The 22384-nt window shown below is 38.0% G+C and overlaps 1 protein-coding gene across 1 annotated transcript in view; it reads right to left on the reverse strand.

Moving 5' to 3' along the window:
- Positions 1–424: 424 nt before the first annotated feature.
- Positions 425–22384, reverse strand: part of NLN (neurolysin (metallopeptidase M3 family)) — a 115869-nt gene continuing 93909 nt past the window's right edge. Inside the window, exons 10-13 of the mRNA XM_012664505.1 lie at positions 13268–13454; positions 12796–12924; positions 11507–11643; positions 425–2337 (exon numbers count right to left, since the gene is read on the reverse strand). Of these exons, the coding sequence (XP_012519959.1) occupies positions 2203–2337; positions 11507–11643; positions 12796–12924; positions 13268–13454 (588 nt within the window). The 3' untranslated portion in view covers positions 425–2202. The remainder of the gene's footprint in view (positions 2338–11506; positions 11644–12795; positions 12925–13267; positions 13455–22384) is intronic.

Genomic DNA, 22384 nt, shown 5'->3' on the forward strand with positions numbered 1-22384 from the left:
AACTTACCCTTAGCAACATAACAATGCCGGAAAAAAAACCCAAAATAGGCCTATATCTTCTGGATTAATAACCAAGAGACACTTTATTATATGTGGCTCAGTCCATAAATCTGAAGTGTAAGTTTGCCCAGTAACAATTTTTATAGTTATCCACAATTCAGAGCATCTCAGTAACACCCTATGTTCTGATCTGGAAAAAAGAACAAGCATATAGCCTATTTCAAAAAGGCTTTAAAAAATAAGGTCTTACTTTTGAATTATGCTAGAAAAACTTTTTTTGTGAGCACTTAATTTTGTTGTTGTTCTTTGGTAGATTTTAGATATTAGAGGTAGACCCTAAATAAAAAGAACACCATAACATTTTTGTTCTCTCATGCATTTCAGTTTTAACATTAAAGTATGAAAGAAATGTGAGTTCATTCTCATAATAATGTAATTTTATTGTATGCAGCCTTTTTCCACACCAATTAATTCTTCCATGGGAAATAAGATTTAAAATGCTAAAGTTATTGTTAAGGTGACATATCAGGCAATAGAAAAAGCTGAAGAGAGTTTTTTGGTCTGAAACTGGAAAACAGAAGCATCTGGGAGAAAAAAAGTAGAAGAAAACTACCATTGGTTGCTAAGATCACAAAAACAGCTTTGGGGACCAAAGGGAGTGACGTTGACTGAGTTTGGGATAGAAATGGCCTGGGCAAATTTTCTCAGAAGGGAGGGGAGGATTTCATATGGATGTTTAAGGTATTTGCTTGGCAATTATAATCTTAGAATTTCCTTCTGTGTTGCTATAGCTGTTGATTTTCCCTGCTGTCTATAATTTTATTATGTAACATAATAATTTTTTATTTAGCACAAAGTACATTTAAAGAATAGAAAGGTTCTAAGTTTGTCCCCAGCCAGCAAAGTCATGCCTCAGGTATGCACTGGGAAACAACTGGAAGACCTATGCAGAGTATATTCAAAATTTAAAAAAAATTTTTTTTTTTAATTATTCTGCTTGGTTTCCTTATTGAATAGACTCCTTGGGGGAAAATAAATACTGTGAGTTTACTGGTCTGCTGCAGAACTGGAATTTAGGCCCATAATAAAGAGAGTTAAAGAGAGATCCAAAGGTTCACTTATCACCAGACAAAATAGGCTACTGAAGAGCCTCCTTCCCGCGGTTGAGTTTAAGCACACAAGTAACACTTCAAAGCAGCTGTCCTCAAATGCTTCAGTCCAGAATGCACTCCTCTCCCAGACTTTCTGAACTCTTTATGCTCCGCACAGCTTCAGCTGTCTTCCCACAGCACTCTACAGAGCCACTGTGACATGTCTACCTGCCACTTTGTGTGAGGTGGGCAGGAAAGGAGGCAAAGTCCCTATGCCTTGTTAGAAATGGGAGAATAGAAAAATATGCCTGGACTTGCCTTAGTGTTCTAATTGGCAAATATGCCAAAGACTGACGATCTTGTATGTTGAAGTGGAAATGAGCTTCTAATACAAGACACAAAATCCTGTAATAAAAGATATAAAAACTTACAATGTACCTTAGGCCAGTCTAGCTGAAACACATGATTTTTGGATATTCTCTGACTGGACTTAAGACAAAAAAGACAAACCCAAATGGAGGAACATAATGGAAGTGTGGCAGAAAGTTGGGGACCCTGAGGCCTGATACACACAGACAAATGCGTTACTGAGGCATATTCCCTGGCCTTGAGGTATGCAGGCAAAGGAGCGGTCACACCTTGCTGTGAGACAGAGGATCAAAGCTGATGCAGGGCTCTAAGAAAATATCTACCAGAGGAATGTGCTGATTCATTTATCAGTCCAGAAATCCCAAGTACAAAACATCAAGATATAAGAAGGATCAAATAATACCACATATATGATTCAATTTAAAAATCCTTAGCCCTCTTCCATTATATTATTTAGATTATAATAGTAAAAAATCAAATTACATTCATATGAAACTTTTATAAAAACAAATCAAATCCATTTTTATGAAATTTTATGGTACAATTACTTTCTAGTGGGTCTTAGGTCACAGTATTTATAATTCCATTTACATCTTTATAATTTTTAAAATTACAAAACAAAAGGAAGTCAATAGAAATCTAAATATTCACTTGCAAAAAACTCCCTTCAGTTTCCAGGCCAGTAACACATGGCGATGTCGACTTGTCCTCCAGACATGGACTGCTACCAAAGATCCCCGGTTTACGAAGCGTGCAGGCCTCGACTCATTAGGAACGCTTTTTGGTTTGGCTCACGTTCCAGGAAATTCTGGAGCATGTCCATGCCGTCCAGAGATCCCCCAGGTTTCAGGATTAGGTTTCTGTATTTCATTCCAACCTAATAAAATAAAACATCATGCCTAATAATTCATGGTTATAGCACTTTTCTAAATCTTTAGATGCAAAAGAGAAAGATGTAGAAGTGAAGGAAAAGGGACCTTAGCTTTATTCTGTCTAGATGTTCTCTCTTGCCTACGCTACAGCTCTATGGTATTTATTTATTTATTTTCGTAGCTAAGTGATTTGGAGCTTAAAACCTCAGGTCTTATATGCTTTCCTTTATTATGGTCTTGTCTCCTTAGATTCTCAGTAGTGAGCTGAGAACATGAGCAAACAAACAAAAAGTAGCCAAATGGAATATATAGAACAGGTTCCCATTTGTTACCCTATCTCAAATGCGATTCAAAAGGGCTCGCTAAGCAAGTGTTCAAGAGGTATACAAAGAGAGGTTCTGTGTACCTGGAAATAGCAGCACAGCTACTGTCAAATGGCTTTGGCTGCTTTTATAAAGGGCTCATTAGAAAAAAAAAAACCAACACTCTTCCCTGTCGATGGGGGCAGGGAGGGCAGCACATGCCCCAGAGTGCAGGGTAAGACATTTCTGTGGACCTGGTGCTGGGAATGATGACCTTAAAGTTTTCTATGGGAATGGAGGTCTGGAAATTTTAAAACCAATCACAGTGCCTCTGCTTTTATTTACATAAACACATGAGCAGATAAAGTGAAAGAAAACACTTGTTACTGGGTATTAGCATTGTTCAATATTTTCACTTCCCTTTCACTGTCCTTTTGCGGAAGGAAAGTAAGACAATTCAATGAAGCACAATTTTAAATATACACATAAAGAGCTCACAGAGAAACACTTAAATTTATATCCATTATATCATTTGATCAATAGGACTAATCATCTTTTTGATGAGTATAAAAAGAGTATAAAAAGAGCTAGAGAATTTCTAGAGACTAAAGTAATCTAACTTTTGACTTATAACAAGAGTTTTCTTGATATAAAATCTTATAACAGAGGTAAGTGTAGTTAAACTGTTAAGGAAAATAAAACACAGATGAAATATGCCAAGTTAAGGAAAATAAAACACAGATGAAATATGCCAAGTTAAGGAAAATAAAACACAGATGAAATATGCCAAGTTAGATACAAAAATATTTAATGTTCTCCAGGGCCACAACATAAAAATTTTGGGGGTTACTCTTTGGTTATGAACAGAAATCATCTGAAACTTATTAATCTTCCTCAGGCTAACATCTAACCTCACAGTCTGGACCCTAATCAGGAATAAATAGTCAGATAAACCTACCTTCTCATAAACTCAGGTAGCACTGTACAATAGAATCATAATATGAGGCACATATATAACTTTGAATTTTCTACTAACCACATTTTAAAAAGTTAAAAAAAAGTGGCCATGTAAAAAAAAAGTAAAAAGTTAAAAAAAGGGTAAAAGTTTTATAAAATGTTTTATTTAAACCGCTATATACATAATATTATCATTTCAACATGTATCAATATGCGGATTATTGAGATTTTTTTTGGTTGTTGATTTAAGTCCTCCAACTCCGGTGGTTTTTCACATTTATGGCACATCTCAATTCAGTTCTTCAGTTGCACTAGCCTCATTTCAAGTGCTCAGTAACCACAGGTGGCTACCTTACTGGACAGGTCTAGGGCCTAGAGGGTAAGGTGATCTCTAGGAGGGAGGGCTTGTTAGACAGTGTTCTAGTATGATATTGAAAAGGCATACAGTACTTGTGTTGCCCTATTTACAAGTTTTGGATAAATTTTCTTAAAAAGAGAGGGCTTGTAATCATTGATATTGGACTTCCTGAAAAGTCTGGTGATGCAGGTTTGGAGTTAGATTCAATTCAATTCAAAAAATGACGTGTCACTTCTTGCTTGGTCTGAGCAATTCATTACTGTTACAGCAGCAATCTAAAATCTAAAATGTGAGTGATGGCTATTCTTGTTATAGACTTTATTATTCTAAGAAGGAGTATATCAGATCTCTTGAGTCCATCCACAATTTACCTCCCTTTTCTTTCTTTCATTGCCCAACGTGCCTAGATTTGACCAGTGTTAAATTAGTGAATAGAACAAAGACAGATTGTGCTCTCTGGGTATAGCAGTACAAGAAGAACTTAGAAAATGTGAGTTAAGTTTTTCTGTAGAATTATAAAAATAGTTTAAACCTTTTATTTATGGAAAACTTAAGACATGTGTATTATATATCTTTTATTAAAAAGACATTCATTCCACAAGTATTTTAGAAACATTAATGAAAATCTAAATAAAACTTTTTTAAAAATCACCCCAAATGCTAACATCTGACAAAGTATTCTCATTTTGTGCAGAGAACTGTAATTTTAGGGAGTAAATAAAAGCACGCATTTGAGGAGTTGCATGATGTGGTAAAGAGAAAGCTCATGACTCCTCTGAATGGAAAAGTCATTTTAGAGCAGGGCACTGTTCAGTCTCACAGTACGTGTCCCAGCATAGCTCGAGCCTACCTCTGCTTATGGCTCCAAACAAGTTGATTCAATTTCCTGAATTATAGAGCAATGGTCTTTTAATAGTTTCATTTCCTTGGCAATGAAGTTTTGAGAAGAGTTTAAGAGTCATTTTGGTAACAGGATCTTGCTTTTCTTAAGAAAAAAAAATAGCTAAGTGAATTTTTGTGTTTTAGGAAGGTACCAGGCTGTCTGGGTGAGAGAACAGGGTCTGGAAGACATATGCCACAGGTGGAAGGAGTCTTTGCCATGAGTTGTCCTACTTTGTTTATACAATAAAGAAACTTTAACTGCGAGGAAAGCAGGAAGAGAAGCTCTAAGATAACTGCTAAAATTTTTCGTGCTACGAACATCCTTTAGGAGGATCTGTGTATAGTAAAAACTGCTATTAGCTAGCCTATGAAGAAAAGTCAGCATTAGTCATCTCTGTGGTTTTTAATCCCAGAAGATTAGCATGTATCTTTTGGCAACCCTACAAGGCTTCTCTAACACTAATGGCTTCTAAAGCAAGATCAGGCACTCTGGAATCAGGCCAAGGTTTGACTGTTGGCTCAATCCTCACCTATGTGACCTTGGGCCTTGATTTCCCCATCTGTAAAATGGGAATATGCCTACCTCACTCTGTTTCTAGGCGATTAGTATATTATCCACTCCCTAGCATAATACCTGCCATATTCTGGTATTTAATAAACCTTACTGTTCCTTTCCTTTCCTTTCTCTTTCATACTGCCCTCAAGTTCAGCAACTCAAATACGCTTCAGAGAAATGCATTCCTGGTTTGGCATTTCTTTAAAATTAGTTCTGTCTCCTAATAAAGCTAGAGAAAAGCTCAAGAGACTTCCTTTCCCCTATTAGTAAGATATGAAATATATAATTCAGTAGGTATATTAACTAGGAGAGACAAGGCACTCAGGCACTCATTTTATCCAGGAATATGCACCCTTTGAGGTAATATTTTAATAGCAATCATAATTATTCAAGTGAAGGATGCCCATCATCTATCAGCAATGAGAACATGTAAATGGGAAACAGATTGGGTCTCCTGCTATCTCGGGCGTCTCTGAAGCAGCGCATGCAAGCTCCCACTGCCTTTTAACCCTCCCTCCCTGTCTCCTTCCCATCGTGGTTGACTCTGGGGTACGTAGCCAGAGTTGTTTCCTTAGAGTGAGTAACAGGCATCAGGGCAGGGAGCACCCAGCCCAGGACAGGTGATGGTGAGCAGGCAGCTGACAAGCTCACCCGGCTGCTTTAAAATTGGACTTTGAAACCTTTCATTCCCCAGCCTGTAACTCCCTCCCAAGAGCACAACCTGTGTTTTCTGTGAGGGTGGGGAGATTATGGGTGGAAGAAAAAAGAATACCTTTGATAACAACAAAGAAGGAGAGAGAGTGTGAAAGACTGGTGCTGGTAGTCAGGGAGGTAGAGGGAAGAACAGTAGTAGGAATTGTTGTCTGATTGTAAGAGGCCTCTGGAAATCTGAAGCAGAGCTCTGATTTGTAAGGACAGAAGGATAAACCTTTATTTACGGGATGGGAGGAGGCCAGCAAGAAAAAAAGTACCCTGAGTAGTTACATGCCTGGGGGAGGAGGGTGTAGAGAAGTGGAAGTGGATGTGGATGGAGGGAACCAGCAATTAGGTCCAAAGAGGTTCACACATGTAAAACAGTAATTAATTAAACAGTTGTGAAGCAGAGAAGGGAACACAAGGCTGAATAAAATTGTTCCTTTTATTAGGGTCTTATGATCAAGGGAAGATAAAGAAATAAACAGTTAAACAGGCAGATTATTATGGCTCTAAGAGAAACACAAAGAAGGGCTGTAAGAACACAAAGGAAGAAAAACTGCTTCCAGCTGGTTGAGATTCAAGACTTAGAAGGTCTGGCCTTGTAAATATTCAAGAAGTGGGTTGGAAATCAATCCCCTTTCCTTCCTTTGTCCCTCAAATCAGGCAAAACCTCAGGCTATTAGAAAGCTTGAGGTATAAGAAAACCATCAGTGGGTGGTAGATCAGGGAGCTGAAGCAGAGGAAACTGAATCCATTTGTAAGGCCTTTCTGGAGAGGAAATTTCGTATTCACCTTCAGCAACACACTACAGCAGGAACTGGGCCATGGATTCTGTTTGAAGAGCACTGGAATACTTATCTTTATATGATCAAAATTATCTGTTGAGCAATTCTTTTCATGTTTAACCAAGATTCTTCATGTTTCTGTGGCTGTTATTGCATGTAAGATCATTCTAGCTACTTCTTTATGGCATTACAGACTAAATGACAGTTAACTATCTTTCTTTCAGAAATGACACTTGGTAGTATTTCTCCTTCACTGATGGAAGAAACAAAGCTTAGCAATTTCTCCAAAGCAAAAGAGGAGGAAGATACTACTGGCTTAACAACATAATTGCCTTTCAATCCACAATGTCTATTACCTCTTAGGAAATTTTCCCACAATGAAGTTGCCTTATAAAAAGAAATAGCCCTAGCTAAAAAGCCCCCATTCTTTCAACCCTATGATTAGTTGCTGGATTTTGAAATTACAATTGGTGACCTTAAAGATATCCTTAAACAGCTCCTAGAGCTTGCTGGAAAAGTGTTAATCCCAAGAAGTTCCCTTCCATGGTTATTTAAGAGAACAGCTGGAGAAATGAAAAATACATCCGATAATGAGACAATTTCTCTATGTACTTCTAGAAACAAAGATGTTAGGTAATGTTTAACTAATTAAACAGCAAGATATGATATCTATTTACTAGCAGGAATAATATAAAAAATGATAGATAGAACTGGAGGTAGCAAACTTTCAGGCTATTGTAGGTAAGCAGCCAGTTCTAATACTTTGATAGAGGCCCTCAAAACAGAATGAAAACAACTGTACCATAAAATATTCCACTGCTACTATTTATTATTGAGAAGGTTGCAGGTTTATATTTAACCCTTCCTATTACTGTTTTCCCAGCAAGCAGCACACTTTCTACAGTTCTGCTCGCTAAGATCTGAAATGGTTCCCAGTGTAGACCCTGGGCTTTGCAGGATGGTAGGAGGTTACAGAGAGAAGGCCTGGACATATTTCTCTGTATTGCATGACCAATAATGACAACAATATGTGATCTCTCAGCCTCCAGCCTCTCTAGTGCTTGGGGACTAACAATAACAGGCCCTGACTCTTTGAAGGGCCATCCCGCTCTCTTCTTAAAATGATCCAAAAACGTATTAAGGAGGGTGAGAAAACAACGTCTGCATGATATATTTTGATTGCTCTGATTCCCATGACTTCAGATCAAAGTGATTATTTTATATCATAAAATTCATATTTTTATCCTGTTTATATATCTGGTAAAGTAACCACCATTGACATGTGAGACTAAAGCAAATGCACCGAATCTGAAACAACCCAAGCTAATGCCATCTTTTTCAGTGTTGGCTAATAAAAAGACTCTGTAGTTATGGCATAAAATAAGTAGTGTATGGTTTACTGGTCTGAACAATGATAGTTCTTTTTCTATTGATCACAACATAGTTGTAATAACAATCTAAATTTTTTGTAGAATAGGATTGTTGTCCCGAAGCATTGATTTTTAGTAAGTGGGTATTTGAATTTTGTAAGTGAGGGGTTACTTTAGAACAAATATTTATTAAAAAACAAAACAACCCCTCCTGCCCAAAAAATAACCCAGTACACTGTAGGAGGGAATAAAACCGTGACTTGAAAAGCTGCTTCCAGTATCTGCCACTGCAGCAAAGAGTGTCAGGGTGAGGAGCAAAGGGATTCTCCTTGACCTCTGGCGCCAAGTCCACTATTGCTCTGCCAAATGGGCAGCAAGAAGTGACATGACACTCCAGAGCGTTTAGTAGGAAAAGAAAAAGAAGTGAAAGGGAAGGGGTTAATACCAGCCTTATGGCATAAGATGTCTAATGATACACAGCACTATTGAATCCAGAATTTTAATAAAACTGAAAACTGTTTTTAACTCCAAGTTGTTGGGAATCTTGCTTTCTCCAAGTTTAATCCAGCCCCTTGGCCTAAATTAAGAGTAGCATGGCTGCCTGCCAAGCTGTGAAGCTTGAGGGGAAGAGGAAGTACAGAGAAGCATGATGGCAAGGATCGCTTCTGATGGACTTGCAAGTTCCTTGGGATTTGCTGGGATCAGTAGTTTGGCTGCCACCTTGACAGCTGGAAGAGAAAAGGTAAAACGATAGAGGGACCTAGGGATGTGGTCACGTGAGTGGAAGCAGAGGAGGTGAATGAGGAAGGCTTAACTGAGAAAGGTGATGTACACTTATACCAGGAAGTATAACTAACTAAGTGCCAGTGAAATGTCATAATTATATCTTTACATATTGGATCTTTTGTCTCTTTAAAACACTGCTTTTGACTTTTAAAATAATGATGCACTATGTAAAAATAAGGAAAACCTCCATAAAGAGTACATAAAAAAATTTAATAATCACTCATAAACTTACCACCCAAAGATGACCACTGACAGCTTTTTTTTTTCTGAACACATTTTAAAATCAAAATTTGCATTCTGTGGTATAAAATATTTTATAATATGATTGTTTTTCAACTGGTAATAGTTACATTACATATTCCAGACATAAGAAGAAGCTTATTAAAGCCCTTCCCCCATGCCCAAGCCCACTCTTATGTTCAGAGGATGGAAAGATCACTTTTGGTTTGGATGATCTGGAAGATTTCACAAATAGGTGGTTATTTGAGTGGGGCTGTTAACAATGGTAGGATTTTTTAGAGGAATAGACAACAAAGGCGTATATTTTAGGTGAATAAAACAGAATGAATACATTTGGGAAGGTGGAAAAGACCCAAGGGACACATACACTTGTCTGATACACAGGGAGTACTGGGAAGTGAAGAAGGGGTTGATTGTTAAGCTAAGGGCTGTGAACAAAGAGAGGAGTAACAAGCAGCAGGGAGAAGAGAAAGGTGAGCGAGGGCCTTTGGAGGTGGTAACTTTGGAGGGAGGGTAACTTTCCAACTCAGTTGGTGGGGCAAAAGGCAGGAAATTGAGGTTTGCAGACTCCTTCTTACATCAAGAAATTAGGCTGTGCAAAGAAGAACAGAGGAGTAGCACTGACTCGTGTTAACAAAGTCAGTAGCAAATATTTTCCCAAGATGGCAAACCAATAATAAGGCTTGGAGTTAGAGACATCTCCCCCGAGACAGGGGAAAGAAGGTAAGTACTGAAGTGTAGAGAAAGAAAGATGAAGGTACTCACTTGCAATAATCTTGATTTTTTAAATAAAGAGGAGAGGCTGTCTGCTGACAGAGAAGAGAGGTGAAGGGGACTTGGGGGGAACCAGTAAGAGGAATGGAGTAGACTGTAAGGTAACACCGGGTGTCCAGTTCAGGTTGGGGAGCATGATTTCATAGTAGGGCATGTTAATGGAGTCATTTAATCTTCTCCAGAACACTATGAATCCCAAGGGCACCATCTCTAAGAGAAATGGTGAAGGAATTGAGGGCCAGGCACTGGCTGAAGGTCTTGCACAAGTCAGGATATCAGAAAAACAGTCAGTAATTGACCTTGGTAAATGGTTGGCCACATAATGGAAGGAGGCTTAAAGGGAATTAACAGATTGGGAGGGGTGGGGTGGGGTGGGAGATGGAATGCTTGGAAAGAACAGTGAGTGTAAAGTACTGGTGGTATCTTGGAGGTATTTTTTGAGGGGGAAGGTGGGGAGGGAATGGTGATCTAAGCTGTGCCAATGTATTTCAATTCATATGTGTAAGGCACTATGCAATATAGAAACAAAAAGTTCGGAGATAGCTGGGTGTGGTGGCACGCGCCTGTAGTTCCGGCTACTTGGAAGGCTGAGGCGGGAGGATTGCTTGAACCCATGCTTTTGAGGTTGCAGTGAGCTATGATGATGCTGTTGCACTTTAGCGTGGGCAACAGAGAGAGATGCTGCCTCAAAAACAAACAAACAAAAAGTTTGGAGAACAAATCAATTGATTGAAATAAGCAAAGCCTGCTTATTCATTATTTTTTCTTTGGAAATCTGAATCAAACAGAATTTTAAGACACATCAGAAAATGCGTTAGCCTTAGAAATAACCTGACAGCTGAGTCCTCATCAGCATGGGGACTAAGGGGCTGTGACTCAAGCAGGTTTGTCTGGTAGCCACTTGGCGGTCAATTCACTGTGCACAGAAAGGAATGGCTCAGGTTAATGAAGCAGCTTAAGTTACTTAAAGGCATTAAGGTTACAAACTATGTGGTAGGTGGGGTATGCCAGCCACAGAAAAAGAGTGCCTCCCACAGAAAGTGTACAAAGAAAACGTGTAGAGAATATCAAAACAGGGAGCTCATTTACATTGGGAAGGGGTTTACCTTTCTTTCCCAACCTCCTATAACTATAAAACTAAAACATTGTATGGAACATGTCAAAACTAGCAGCTATAAATTCTTGAACGCACAAACAAAGCTTTGAATTTTTAATTATGCAATATATTGGAATGTCAATAGGCAAGAAAATGCAGTAGGTTTTTTTAAACCTATAGAACTAGAGTTAATCACTTGTACACTGCAACTTAATGATGTATGATGATTTGAGAAGATATAAGACCTTGAAGTTAAAGCTGTTACTAAACCTCTTACTCTAAAATCTAGGTGTAATAAATATTTTACACTAGGAGTACAAGGGGAGGGAGCTACTAGAAAATTAACAAAAGGAGGGAAAAAAAATACAATACCTCTGGATTCATTATCCCTTCTTTTTTAAAACAGCTGTAAAACATGTCCATGGAAAATACTTCACTCCAAAGATATCCATAATATTGGCCATCATATCCCCCTGCCAAATGTCCAAAAGTAGCTGGCATATTTGTGCCTTTAAGAAAAGATACATTTCAATCAATGTGATAGCAAATGTTAATTATCAGGTTATCAGCTAGCTAAGGTTTCCCTTTGGGGAGTCCAGCTGTGGGAGGAGAGAGGGAATGACACGATCTCATCTCTAGTACTCTCCGGGTTTATGTGTGCCCTCAGCCATGATGTTTACAAACGTCTCTTCTACTGATGGCTCAACCTCAGAGCTGGTTTCGGCCCCAAGCTCTGGAATGCCTAACGACAGTTTCAGAGGCTTTGTCCACACCCATCAGATAGCTCAGTATTTTAGAACTGAAGTCAGTCCTTTCTTATCCCTCAAACACCTTTGTGTCTTAAAAAATAATATCAATCCTGCTCTTTGCCACATCTCTTTCTATCTAAAATGTCTCAGAATGGCACTTATTTTAGGTTGATAATTACTGAAAAGGAACTCTTTACCAATTCAATCTATATGTAGGGCTACTTTATAAAAGACTTTGTCAAAGTGGCTTGAGACACAAAGTTGCTCTACGGTTTACTATAAACAGATCACCAAAAGAGGTGAAGAGCATAGATTGACTCAACTGGCCATTCTTTATTATCTCTATAAATGTGGCTGATTCATCGTAAGAACAATTTCCTTGGTGAAAAAAATTCACCTTATCACTTACATATAAATGCACAATGATATGTTGGTTTAAAATACATACATACAAATACAAACACATACAAATGAGTCCCATAAATCTCAGGTTAGAAACTCCTAGTGAAATGCTTTAATTGACTTCAGAATCAGAAACAAGGTAGAAGTTCACGCTTCTCTCTAAAAATGCCCCTCCTGCCAACTTCTTACTGAAAATTACAGGGAAGTCACGGTGCATACAGGGAGGGCGGAACAAGGAGGGTGCTGCCAAACACCCTCAGCTCTGGGGTGGAGACTGCTCACGCTTGATTACACTAAAATGCTGCGAATCTGGAGCCACCTTTCCTTGAAGCACATTTGAACAGGGTAACTCATAAGGACAGAGTACGCTTATCTGAAAGTCATGGCCTGATTACAGAAATCAGAAACAAATTAGGCAATCTGTCTGACAAACTCCACCTCCCCTGTGGTGTTAGGAGAATGCCCTGGGCTTCACAGGAAAAATGAACTCAACTCATAGTATTTACGTACCTGGAGTAGCTGCAACACCTAATATTTCTGAGCAGTATTTGGCATATTCACTTGCAGCATCCAGTGACGTGTTCGTATGGAGAGACTGATCAACTTTGCTCAAAACAATCTGGCGTAGGGTCAGAAGTCCTAATAACATAAGAATGTTTGAGCATGTTTTCGAGAGGAGAGAACTGTGTGTTCCAATAACTCAAGATCATAGATTTCAAAATCTAATTCCAGCAGTACTCATCACAAAATGGGAGCAACATATCTCATTTTACTTAAGATTTAAAAGGAGATGTGGTTTTTTTTCTTAGACATAATCCCAGGGTTCCTTATTCCAATATATTTAGCATTTTCACTCCTCATATTAGCACTCTTGCGGTATCATTACTATTAAAGGGAAAATAAGTTCTGTACACAAAGACGCCAGCAATTCTGCATTAAGTGATTCTAATTTATTTTCCTTCTCTAAAATTACAAGTCATACCTGTGTTGACCAGTCTAGAAGCAACAAGTTTTTCAAGCAGATCATCTGTAATAGGGTTTCCATCTTTATAATGTTTTGACAATCTTCGGAGGGAATCAATGTCCCACACCCAATTTTCAAGCATTTGTGATGGTACCTCTACAAAGTCAGTTTCCACATTCGTTCCACTAAATCGTGCAAAATCAGTCTAGAAAGCAAACATAAAGGTATTTTTTAAAGCACTGAATGAAAACTACATATGCACTGAATTATTATTAAGATCCACCAAAACTTAAAGGCAGAATCAGAGCCAACTGCCCCTTTGAATGAGAGGTTAGAAAAACCTCAAATGTAAGTGAAAATAAAATATAGCAGCTGAGCAGCATGAAAAATAACCCCCCAAATACTCCGTATTAACGTAATAGCTTCATTGTTTTGAATTATACACAAAGTTGGAAAAATCATCAGGAAATGATAACTGGAGAAAAAAATCAGTCTAAGCTAAAAATAAGCCTTGAACTTTGAAAGGAAAAATGTTATTAAAAATTTTTTATTACAAATAAAGAGATCCATAAGACAAGCAATTTCTCCCTAGCTCCTCCTCCTAATTGCTTCCTTTTGTTTACTCACCACATGCCTTTCTGGGGCACTCATCTCTATTGCTTAACTACTCAAAATCAATTAAACAGTTCAATTACGACATTACAGACTGATAGCCTTTGTGTGTGTGTGATGTTTTGTATTCTGAACTTTAAATGAGTGGTTCTCAGATAACCACGTTATAGAAAGCCCAAGTTGTACCTCTCAGATCGGGCAGAAGATGTTACCATAAAATAAGAAACTGCTTCAGTGGAAGTTAGGTCTGTAAATTGATTAATTGGCAAGTGGAATGAGTTAAATGCTATAGGAAAAGAGAAACAAAGGACATATTCAAAAGTTAGAGCACCCTTGGTGAAAATAAAGAGTTATTCTGAGGGCCTAGACTAAGAGTTAAAAAAAAAAGTTTACACCATCCGAGAGATGGACACGCCTGAAACTCGGACTTGGTGGGGAGGGGGGACAAGGGCAACATACGTAACCTAAACATCTGTACCCCCATAATATGCTGAAATTAAAAAAAAAAAAAAAACTAAAAAAAAAAAAGTTTAAGAGTTTAAAAAAAAAAGTTCAGTATATTTTTGAGTCAGATGTCAGAAAAGCTCTCAAGCAGAAAAATGGAGATTCACTAGAACAGGCTGTGTTTTTTAATCTTCACACAGTCTTTTTTTTTTTTTTTTCTTTTTCTGCCTGAATAGCCAATGACACACAGTCTTTCAAACATTTGTAAAATTGCCATTGGCAGAGAAGACCTAGTATTTACCGACGGGGTCACCTGCAGAATGGGGCTCATCTATCTGTTGTCTTTCCCTGAACCTCTGTCCTGTCTTCCTCCTTGGATGCTTTACATTCCAAACTTCTCCCTCTGACTTCATCATCCCTGGGCTCTGAAGGGAGGGGAAAGGGAAGAGGGGCTTAACCACCGGAGAAGGCAGCAGATGGGGTGCCGAATCAGCAGCAAATAACCACTCTGCTTTTGGCCCAGGGCAGAGGCACAGATGTCAACGCCATCTCACATTCTGCCTTCCTCTCTTTATGCAAAAAAATGTTTTGCTTGACTTCCCATTATAATTGTGCTGATTCTAGATTGAAGAGCTGCAAATATTGACGGGCCAAGGAAACCTAAATTCAGTAGGTGCAGGAATTAGGCCACCACTGTTGAGGATGTCCCAATAAAAAATTCTTACAGGAAAAGAGGCAAGGAAAGAAACTGAATATTTTGCCTCATTCTGGTATATAATATTCTAAGATTACAGCCTCTGTTATAGATAAGACAATCTTATACAATAATAGCCAACATCTGTTGAGACTTTACTACGTCAGGCATGACAGGCACACCTCAGAGATACTGCAGGTTTGGTTCCAGACCACAGCAATAAAGAGAATATTACAATAAAGTGAGTCACACAAATATTCTGGTTTCCTAGTGCACATAAGTTATGTTTACACTATAGTCTATTAAATGTGAAAAATCATGCCTGGAAAAACGATGTACAAACCTTAATTAAAATTACTTTATTGTTAAAAATGCTAACAATCATCTGAGCCTTCAGAAAGTTGTAATCTTTTTTCTGGTGGAGAGTCTTGTCTCAATGCTGATGGCTGCTCAATGATCAGGGTGGTGGTTCCTGAAGACTTAGGTGGCCATGGCAATTTCTTAAAACAAGACAACAGTAAAGTTTGTCACATCAATTGAATCTTCTTTTCACAAAAGATTTTTCTGTAGCATGTGATACTGTTTGATAGCAATTTACCCAGAGTAGAACTTCTTTCAAAATTAAAGGGAATCCCCTTGAACCCTGCCATTGCTTTATCAATTAAGTTTATGTAATATTCTAAATTCTTTGTGGTCATTTCAACAGTGTTCATGGCATCTTCACCAGGAGTAGATTCCATCTCAAGAAACTACTTTCTTTGGTCATCTACAAGAGGCAACTCCTCATCCATTAGTTTGATCATGAGACTACAGCAACTTAGTCACATCTTCAGGATCTACTTCTAATTCTATTATAATTCTCTTGTATTTCTACTACATTTGTGGTTCCTTCTTCCACTGAAGTCTTGAATCTCTCAAAGTACCATGAGAGTTGGAATCAACTTCTTCCAAACTCCTGTTAATGTGAATATTTTTTTTTTTGAGACAGAGTCTCACTCCTTTTGCCCAGGCTAGAGTGCCGTGGCATCAGCCTAGCTCACAGCAACCTCAAACTCCTGGGCTCAAGCGATCCTTCTGCCTCAGCCTCCCGAGTAGCTGATGCACCACCATGCCTGGCTAATTTTTTCTATATATTTTTAGTTGTCCAGCCAATTTCTTTCTATTTTTAGTAGAGATGGGGTCTCGCTCTTGCTCAGGCTGGTCTCGAACTCCTGAGCTCAAACGATCCGCCTGCCTCAGCCTCCCAGAGTGCTAGGATTACAGGTGTGAGCCACTACGCCTGGCCTAATGTGAATATTTTAACCTCCTCCCATGAATCTCGAATGTTCCAAAAAGGCATCAGGTATGGTGAATACTTTCAAGAAGGTTTTCAAACTGACTTTATCTATCAAAGGAATCACTATTTATGGCAGCTATAGCCTTACAACATGTATTTCTTGAATAATAAGACTTGAAAGTTAAAATTACCCTTTGATTCACGGGCAGCACAATGGATGTTGCGTTAGCAGGCACGAAAACAACATTAATCTCCTTCTACATCTCCATCAGAGCTCTTGAGTGACTAGGTGCATTGTCAATGAGCAGTAATATTTTGAAAGGAATCTGTTTTTCTGAGCAGTAGGTCTCAACAATGGGCTTAAAATATTCAGTAAACCATGCTGTCAACAGTCGTGCTGTCATCCAGGCTTGGTTGTTCCATTTACAGAGCACAGGCAGAGTAGATGTAGCACAATTCTTAAGAGTCCTAGGATTTTTGGAATGGTAAATGAGCACTGGCTTCAACTTAAAATCCTTAGTTGCATTAACCCCTAACAAGAGAGTTAGCCTATGCTTTGAAACTCTGAAGCCAGGGATTTGACTTCTCTCTAGCTATGAAAGTTTTAGGTAGCATCTTCTTCCAATAGAAAGCTATTTTGTCTATATTGAAAATCTGTTGTTTAGTGTAGCCACATTCATCAACGATCTTAGCTAGATCTTCTGGATAACTTGTAGCTTCTCCATCAGCACTTGCTGCTTCACCTTGCATTTTTATGTCACAGAGATGGCTTCTTTCCTTAAAGCTCAAAAACCAATCTCTGCTAGCTTCCAACTTTTCTTCTGCAACTTCTTCGCCTCTCCCAGAATTGAAGAGAGTTAGGGCCTTGCTTTGGATTAGGCTTTGTTTTAAGGCAATCTTTGGCTGGTTTGCTCTTTTACTCAGACCAATAAAACTCATTCCATATCAGAAATAAAGCTGTTTCACCTTCTTATCATTTGTGTGCTTACTGGAGTAGCACTTTAAGAACTTTCCTTTGTTTTCACAACTTGGCTAACTATATGGCCCAAGAGGCCTAGCTTTCAGCCTATCTCAACTTTTGACATGCCTTCCTCACTAAGCTTAATTATTTCTAGCTTTTGATTTAAAATGAGAGACATGTGACTCTTGCTTTCACCTGAACACTTAGAGGCAATTCTAGGGGTATTGATTGGCCTAATTTCAATATTGTTGTGTGTCAGGGAATAAGAGGCCTGAGGAGAGGGAGAGAGACACGAAATGGCCAGTTGGTAGGGCAGTCAGAATTTATCAAGCACATAACATTTATCAATTAAGTTTGTCCTCTTATATGAGCATGGTTTGCAGTGCTCCAAAACAATTATAATAGTAATATCAAAGATGATTGATCACAGATCACCATAACAGATATATTAATAACAGTGTAAAAGTTTGAAATATTGTGAAAATTACCAAAATGTGACACAGAGACACGAAGTGAGCATATGCTCTTGGAAAAATAGCACTGATAGACTTGCCTTATGTAAGGCAGGGTTGCCACAAGCCTTTACTTTGTAAAAAGTGCAATATCTGTGAAGCACGATAAAATGAAGTATGCCTGTATTTTGGGTGCTTTACATGGATTATCTGGTTAAAAACTCAAAACAACTGCATGAAATAAGTACTATTATCCTCAATTTTGAGATAAGGAAACTGAGGCATATGGAAATTAATAGTATAAGTAGGACTTGAAACTAGGCAGTCTGATTCCATAACCCACAATCTTAAGCACAAATGCTACAATGCCTCTTTATTTTATAGAAAAATGAAAAAAGATTAAATTATGATATTACAAAATGACTAAATCCTCCTGGAAGGAATCTAAAATGGAAGGGTCGTATATCAAACTCTGTGTGAAGAGTTAAAGTGAGTTTTCAGCATGCTTCCTTAAAAATTTGACTTCCTCTATATACTGGAAGATTTTTCAAAGATTGAACATGATGCTGAGGTGTAAAGGCCAGCCTTTGTAACCACCTATTGTAAACTTGGGATTCTGTAATTGTCACTGCACAATTTTCTGGAGATTATGGTTTTTAAGTAGGTACAGTGAGAGCAAATAAAGGCAAGATCACCCCATCAGCTACCACCTTATAATACATTGACAAAAATATGCATTTTGTATATCCTGTTTGTATGAAGATTTTTTAAAGTCAGTATTTGAAGATGAGGGGGAAAATCACCCCCAAATAACAACAAAAAAGTGTGTGTGTGTGTGTGTGTGTGTTTATGTGTGTTTGGTGGGGGGAAGAGTGTTCAGTACCCAGAAAAAACATGAACAAATGAATAACTCATGAGTTAGAGTTAAAATTGAATAAAATAAGAATCAACACAGTTATGTCATGCAGAGTAGAGAATAGAGGGCCTATTCTATCCAAAAGCCGTTCTACAGCGGGGAAGAGAGCACAGCAAATGAATGAAAGATCAACAATGTCTTCTAAAGAACAAAAGGAAATGTTTGTAAGGAGTAAAAGCTAAAAATAACCCCCTGCTTACTAATTTCCCGAAAGTTAGTCATGCTGTTTCTCTGTGAGCCCTTTGGGCAACATCATTTAAGTATTTTTCAAATGAAGAGGACAAAGAACCTACAAATTTCAAAAGCTCAATTTCCAGCAAACAACTAAATTCTCAAGAGAAAGGAATCCATCATCAGCCACTGTGTATTTCCACACAGAAACCATGGGCAAGACTTACAATCCAGCAGCCTGATGGGTCCTCACATGAGAATAACTGGGCTGCTGACTAGTACTCATTGTTGACCAGCCAGCAAATATTACGCCCCAGTTTTTAAACTATGATTCAAAGAACCCTAGAAAGTACTTTACATTCTTTTCAATACGAGCAATTTGAAGGTGTCGATAATTGTAGCTTATGGGCCATGATAAATAACTGTGGACACTAATATACCTCCTAGATAAAGCAGAGCACTGTAAGAAACACACAAAATAATCCAATTAACAAATCATTTTGCAGGTGACACTTCAGAAAGTTTTAGGGCATTTTTGCTGCAGAAAATATTTTAATAATAAAAGCCTAGAAAACAATGTAAACTTAGATTCCTGTTTGGTTAAAAGTTTTTGATAGGACGAAAGTTGTCTGAATATGAGATTTTTTAAAAATTATCTTTTGAACAGACAATACGATACCTAAAACATACTCTATTATAGATTTTCAGAACAGACGACTTGATGCTACAGAGATTAACTTCTCAATTCATACAGTATAGCGAGAGTGGGAGCAAAATTATATAAATTGAAGCTTAAAAATTCATGTGAGCTTTTGTTATAGTTAAAGGCCAAAGTCTTAAGGGTTATTGCTCTAATTAAGAGACCAGTTGCTTTTAGTGGTTACAACTCAATGTTATTTTCAGGATAGCAAATTCCAACTGAAAGAAAAGGCAGTTGCTGAAATCAGAAAGTGTATTGTGCTTAAGAAAAAGGACAGGCCTCAGGAGAACTGACCTTGGCTGTCTGAGGTGACGCACTATTGATTTCCTAGCAGTCATTCCACATCCTGATCTGTCTGATCTAGCCCTAAATCCAGGGATGATGGAAAAGTTTATGTAACAAGGCAAGATATTAAAAAAAAGCAGCCACTACCAACCAGACTTTGCCATCAATAGATGGCTAAAAGGTCATAACTTTAACTTCACACATATCTAGTGATCACTAGAGGTAATAATATTAACAGTAATAAAGAGAATATGTTAGTTTTCTTAGTAATCTTCACAACAAACCTATAGTTCAACAGGTCAGTATCCCTACCATCATTTAAAGGCCCAGGGATATGACACATAATCTGGAGAAGGTTTGAATACTGAATACTAAATTCATAGGCTTGCCCCTAAACTACCTGTATCTTCCTGACTAGGTGTTTCTTATTTAAACTGCTTCTTTGTAGATGAAAACAAACAAAGGCGTTATTCAAACTCAAATGCTAAGAAGGTTAGGGGGTATGTTTTATTCCCCACTGTACTTCCAAAATCCAGCGCACATCCAGAAAGTAGGAGATGCTAATATATGTTTGTGAAATGAGTGAAATTTTAAGGAGAATGCTTTTGTAAAAGACTCAAACTTAACTCTAAGATATTTTCTTTTATTATCGTTCTTTACTTAACCTCTTAGCCTTGCCAACCTATCACCACCTCTCTACTGTCTTTTTTCAATACTTAAAATTTTACATAATAATACTATGCTTTTAATTTTCTTATTTTTGTGTTTCATGTCCTCAACCTAAACTCTAAACATTCAAGCTATTATAACTTCTTTCTTTTCAATTCTATCCTACCATACCTAGTATAACATGACGGATACAACAGATAACCAGTAATTCTGCTTTGTGAGAAATCAACCAAACATTTCTCCCTCTTTAAAAAATATATTTCTAATTATTTAAAAAATGATACACGTAGAAAATGTATGGATAGGCACAGTGGCTTATGCCTGTAATCGCGGCACTTTGAGAGGCTGAGGTCGGAGGATCGTTTGAGGACAAGAGTTTGAGACCGACCTGGGCAATATAGAAAGATCTCATTTCTACAAAAAACAAGAAACATTAGCTGAGCATGGTGATGCCTGCCTGTAGTCTCAGCTACTTGGAAGACTGAGGAAGGAAGATCACTTGCGCCCAGGAGTTTAGAGATACAGTAAGCTATGATTGTGCCACTGCACTCTAGCCTGGGTGACAAAACAAGACTGAGTCTCAAAAATAAATAAAATAAAATAAAATAAAATAAGAAGCAGTGCATGAATGATAGAAAAAAGCACATTCCTAAACATTACACACATTCACATTTTGGTTTTTGACCTCAACATTTATTCTAGGTACACATGTATGTATGTTTGTGTATGTATAAACAAACAAATAACAAAAATGAAATCCTGAGAGAAATCATGTCTGATGTTAAAGTTACAAACTATAACAGTGTGCAGGAGTTGGGGCTAGGGAGATATAGGATGATAGTCAGCAGAGGCCACAAGGTTGGGGACAGGTTGCTGCATTTCAGGACTGAAACCTCAATGGTCAACTTACACAGAAGGAAATGTAGAACTGCATAAATTCATTCATTCCACATTATTAAATAGAATGTCATTTAATAAACTTAGGAGAAAGAAGTCCATCCAACAGGAATGCATACTTGGAAGATCAAATTGAGACCACACGAACTGGTGCTGTCTCCACTGCATGGAATGAGAGCACACAGAATAGAAATAAAGTAGAGCCGTTAAGGGCATGACTGTCAGATCTTGGGCAGGTCCTTCAACGTTTCAGATTTTTTTGCTTGGAAAAGAGGGAAAATAACAGTAAAAGGGTACCTATCTACTTCAGAGAGTATTGTGAGGATAAAATTAATGAATGACCGCAAAGCACCGTGTACAGTACTGGCACCGGGTTCATGCTCAGGAAGTTGCAGCCGCCACTCTTCTTCTGAGCCTGCATCGTCTTCCTGACCAGGTATGGTCTTGGCTAGTCTGACCAAGCTTATCATTGGTTTCCTCCAATTATTTATTCCTGGGTGTTAATGCTGATGATAAATATCCCCATTTCTCTTCAACTAATACACCACCACTCTCAATACTCTAACCTGCTCATTCTGTTCTTGCTTCAGGAATGAAACTTAAGTAGGCAGCAATTATCAAAACAAAAAACAGCCAGGTGTGGTGGCTTGGGCTTATAGTCCCAGCTACTCAGGAGACTAAGGTAGGAGGATTGCTTGAGGCCAGGAGTTCAAGACCAGCCTGGGCAACAAAGAGAGACAAACTTCTGCCCCCAGCTCTTAAAAAAAAAAAAAGAAAGGACCTCCCCCGCCAGCCCGCCCCAAAACAAAAAAAAACCCAACAAAGCAAAAAACACTGCCAAAAGAAATACAATCTGATGGTTTCCAATCACCTTTCACAGATTTTCACTCAAAACCCACTGAAGGGAAGCATTTGTGAATTCTCTTGAACCTGAAGTGGCAGTAAATTGCCTCACGGCAACTGGTCTTTTTTCCTCCTTTCCAGTTCTGAGTTTTGTACTGCTTATTGATCCCAAAAGAGCTAAATTATACATGAGTATAGTTTTAAGAATACTTCAA

The sequence above is a fragment of the Propithecus coquereli genome, unplaced genomic scaffold (assembly GCF_000956105.1).
Source record: "Propithecus coquereli isolate 6110/MARCELLA unplaced genomic scaffold, Pcoq_1.0 Scaffold9, whole genome shotgun sequence".
Classification (NCBI taxonomy): domain Eukaryota; kingdom Metazoa; phylum Chordata; class Mammalia; order Primates; family Indriidae; genus Propithecus; species Propithecus coquereli.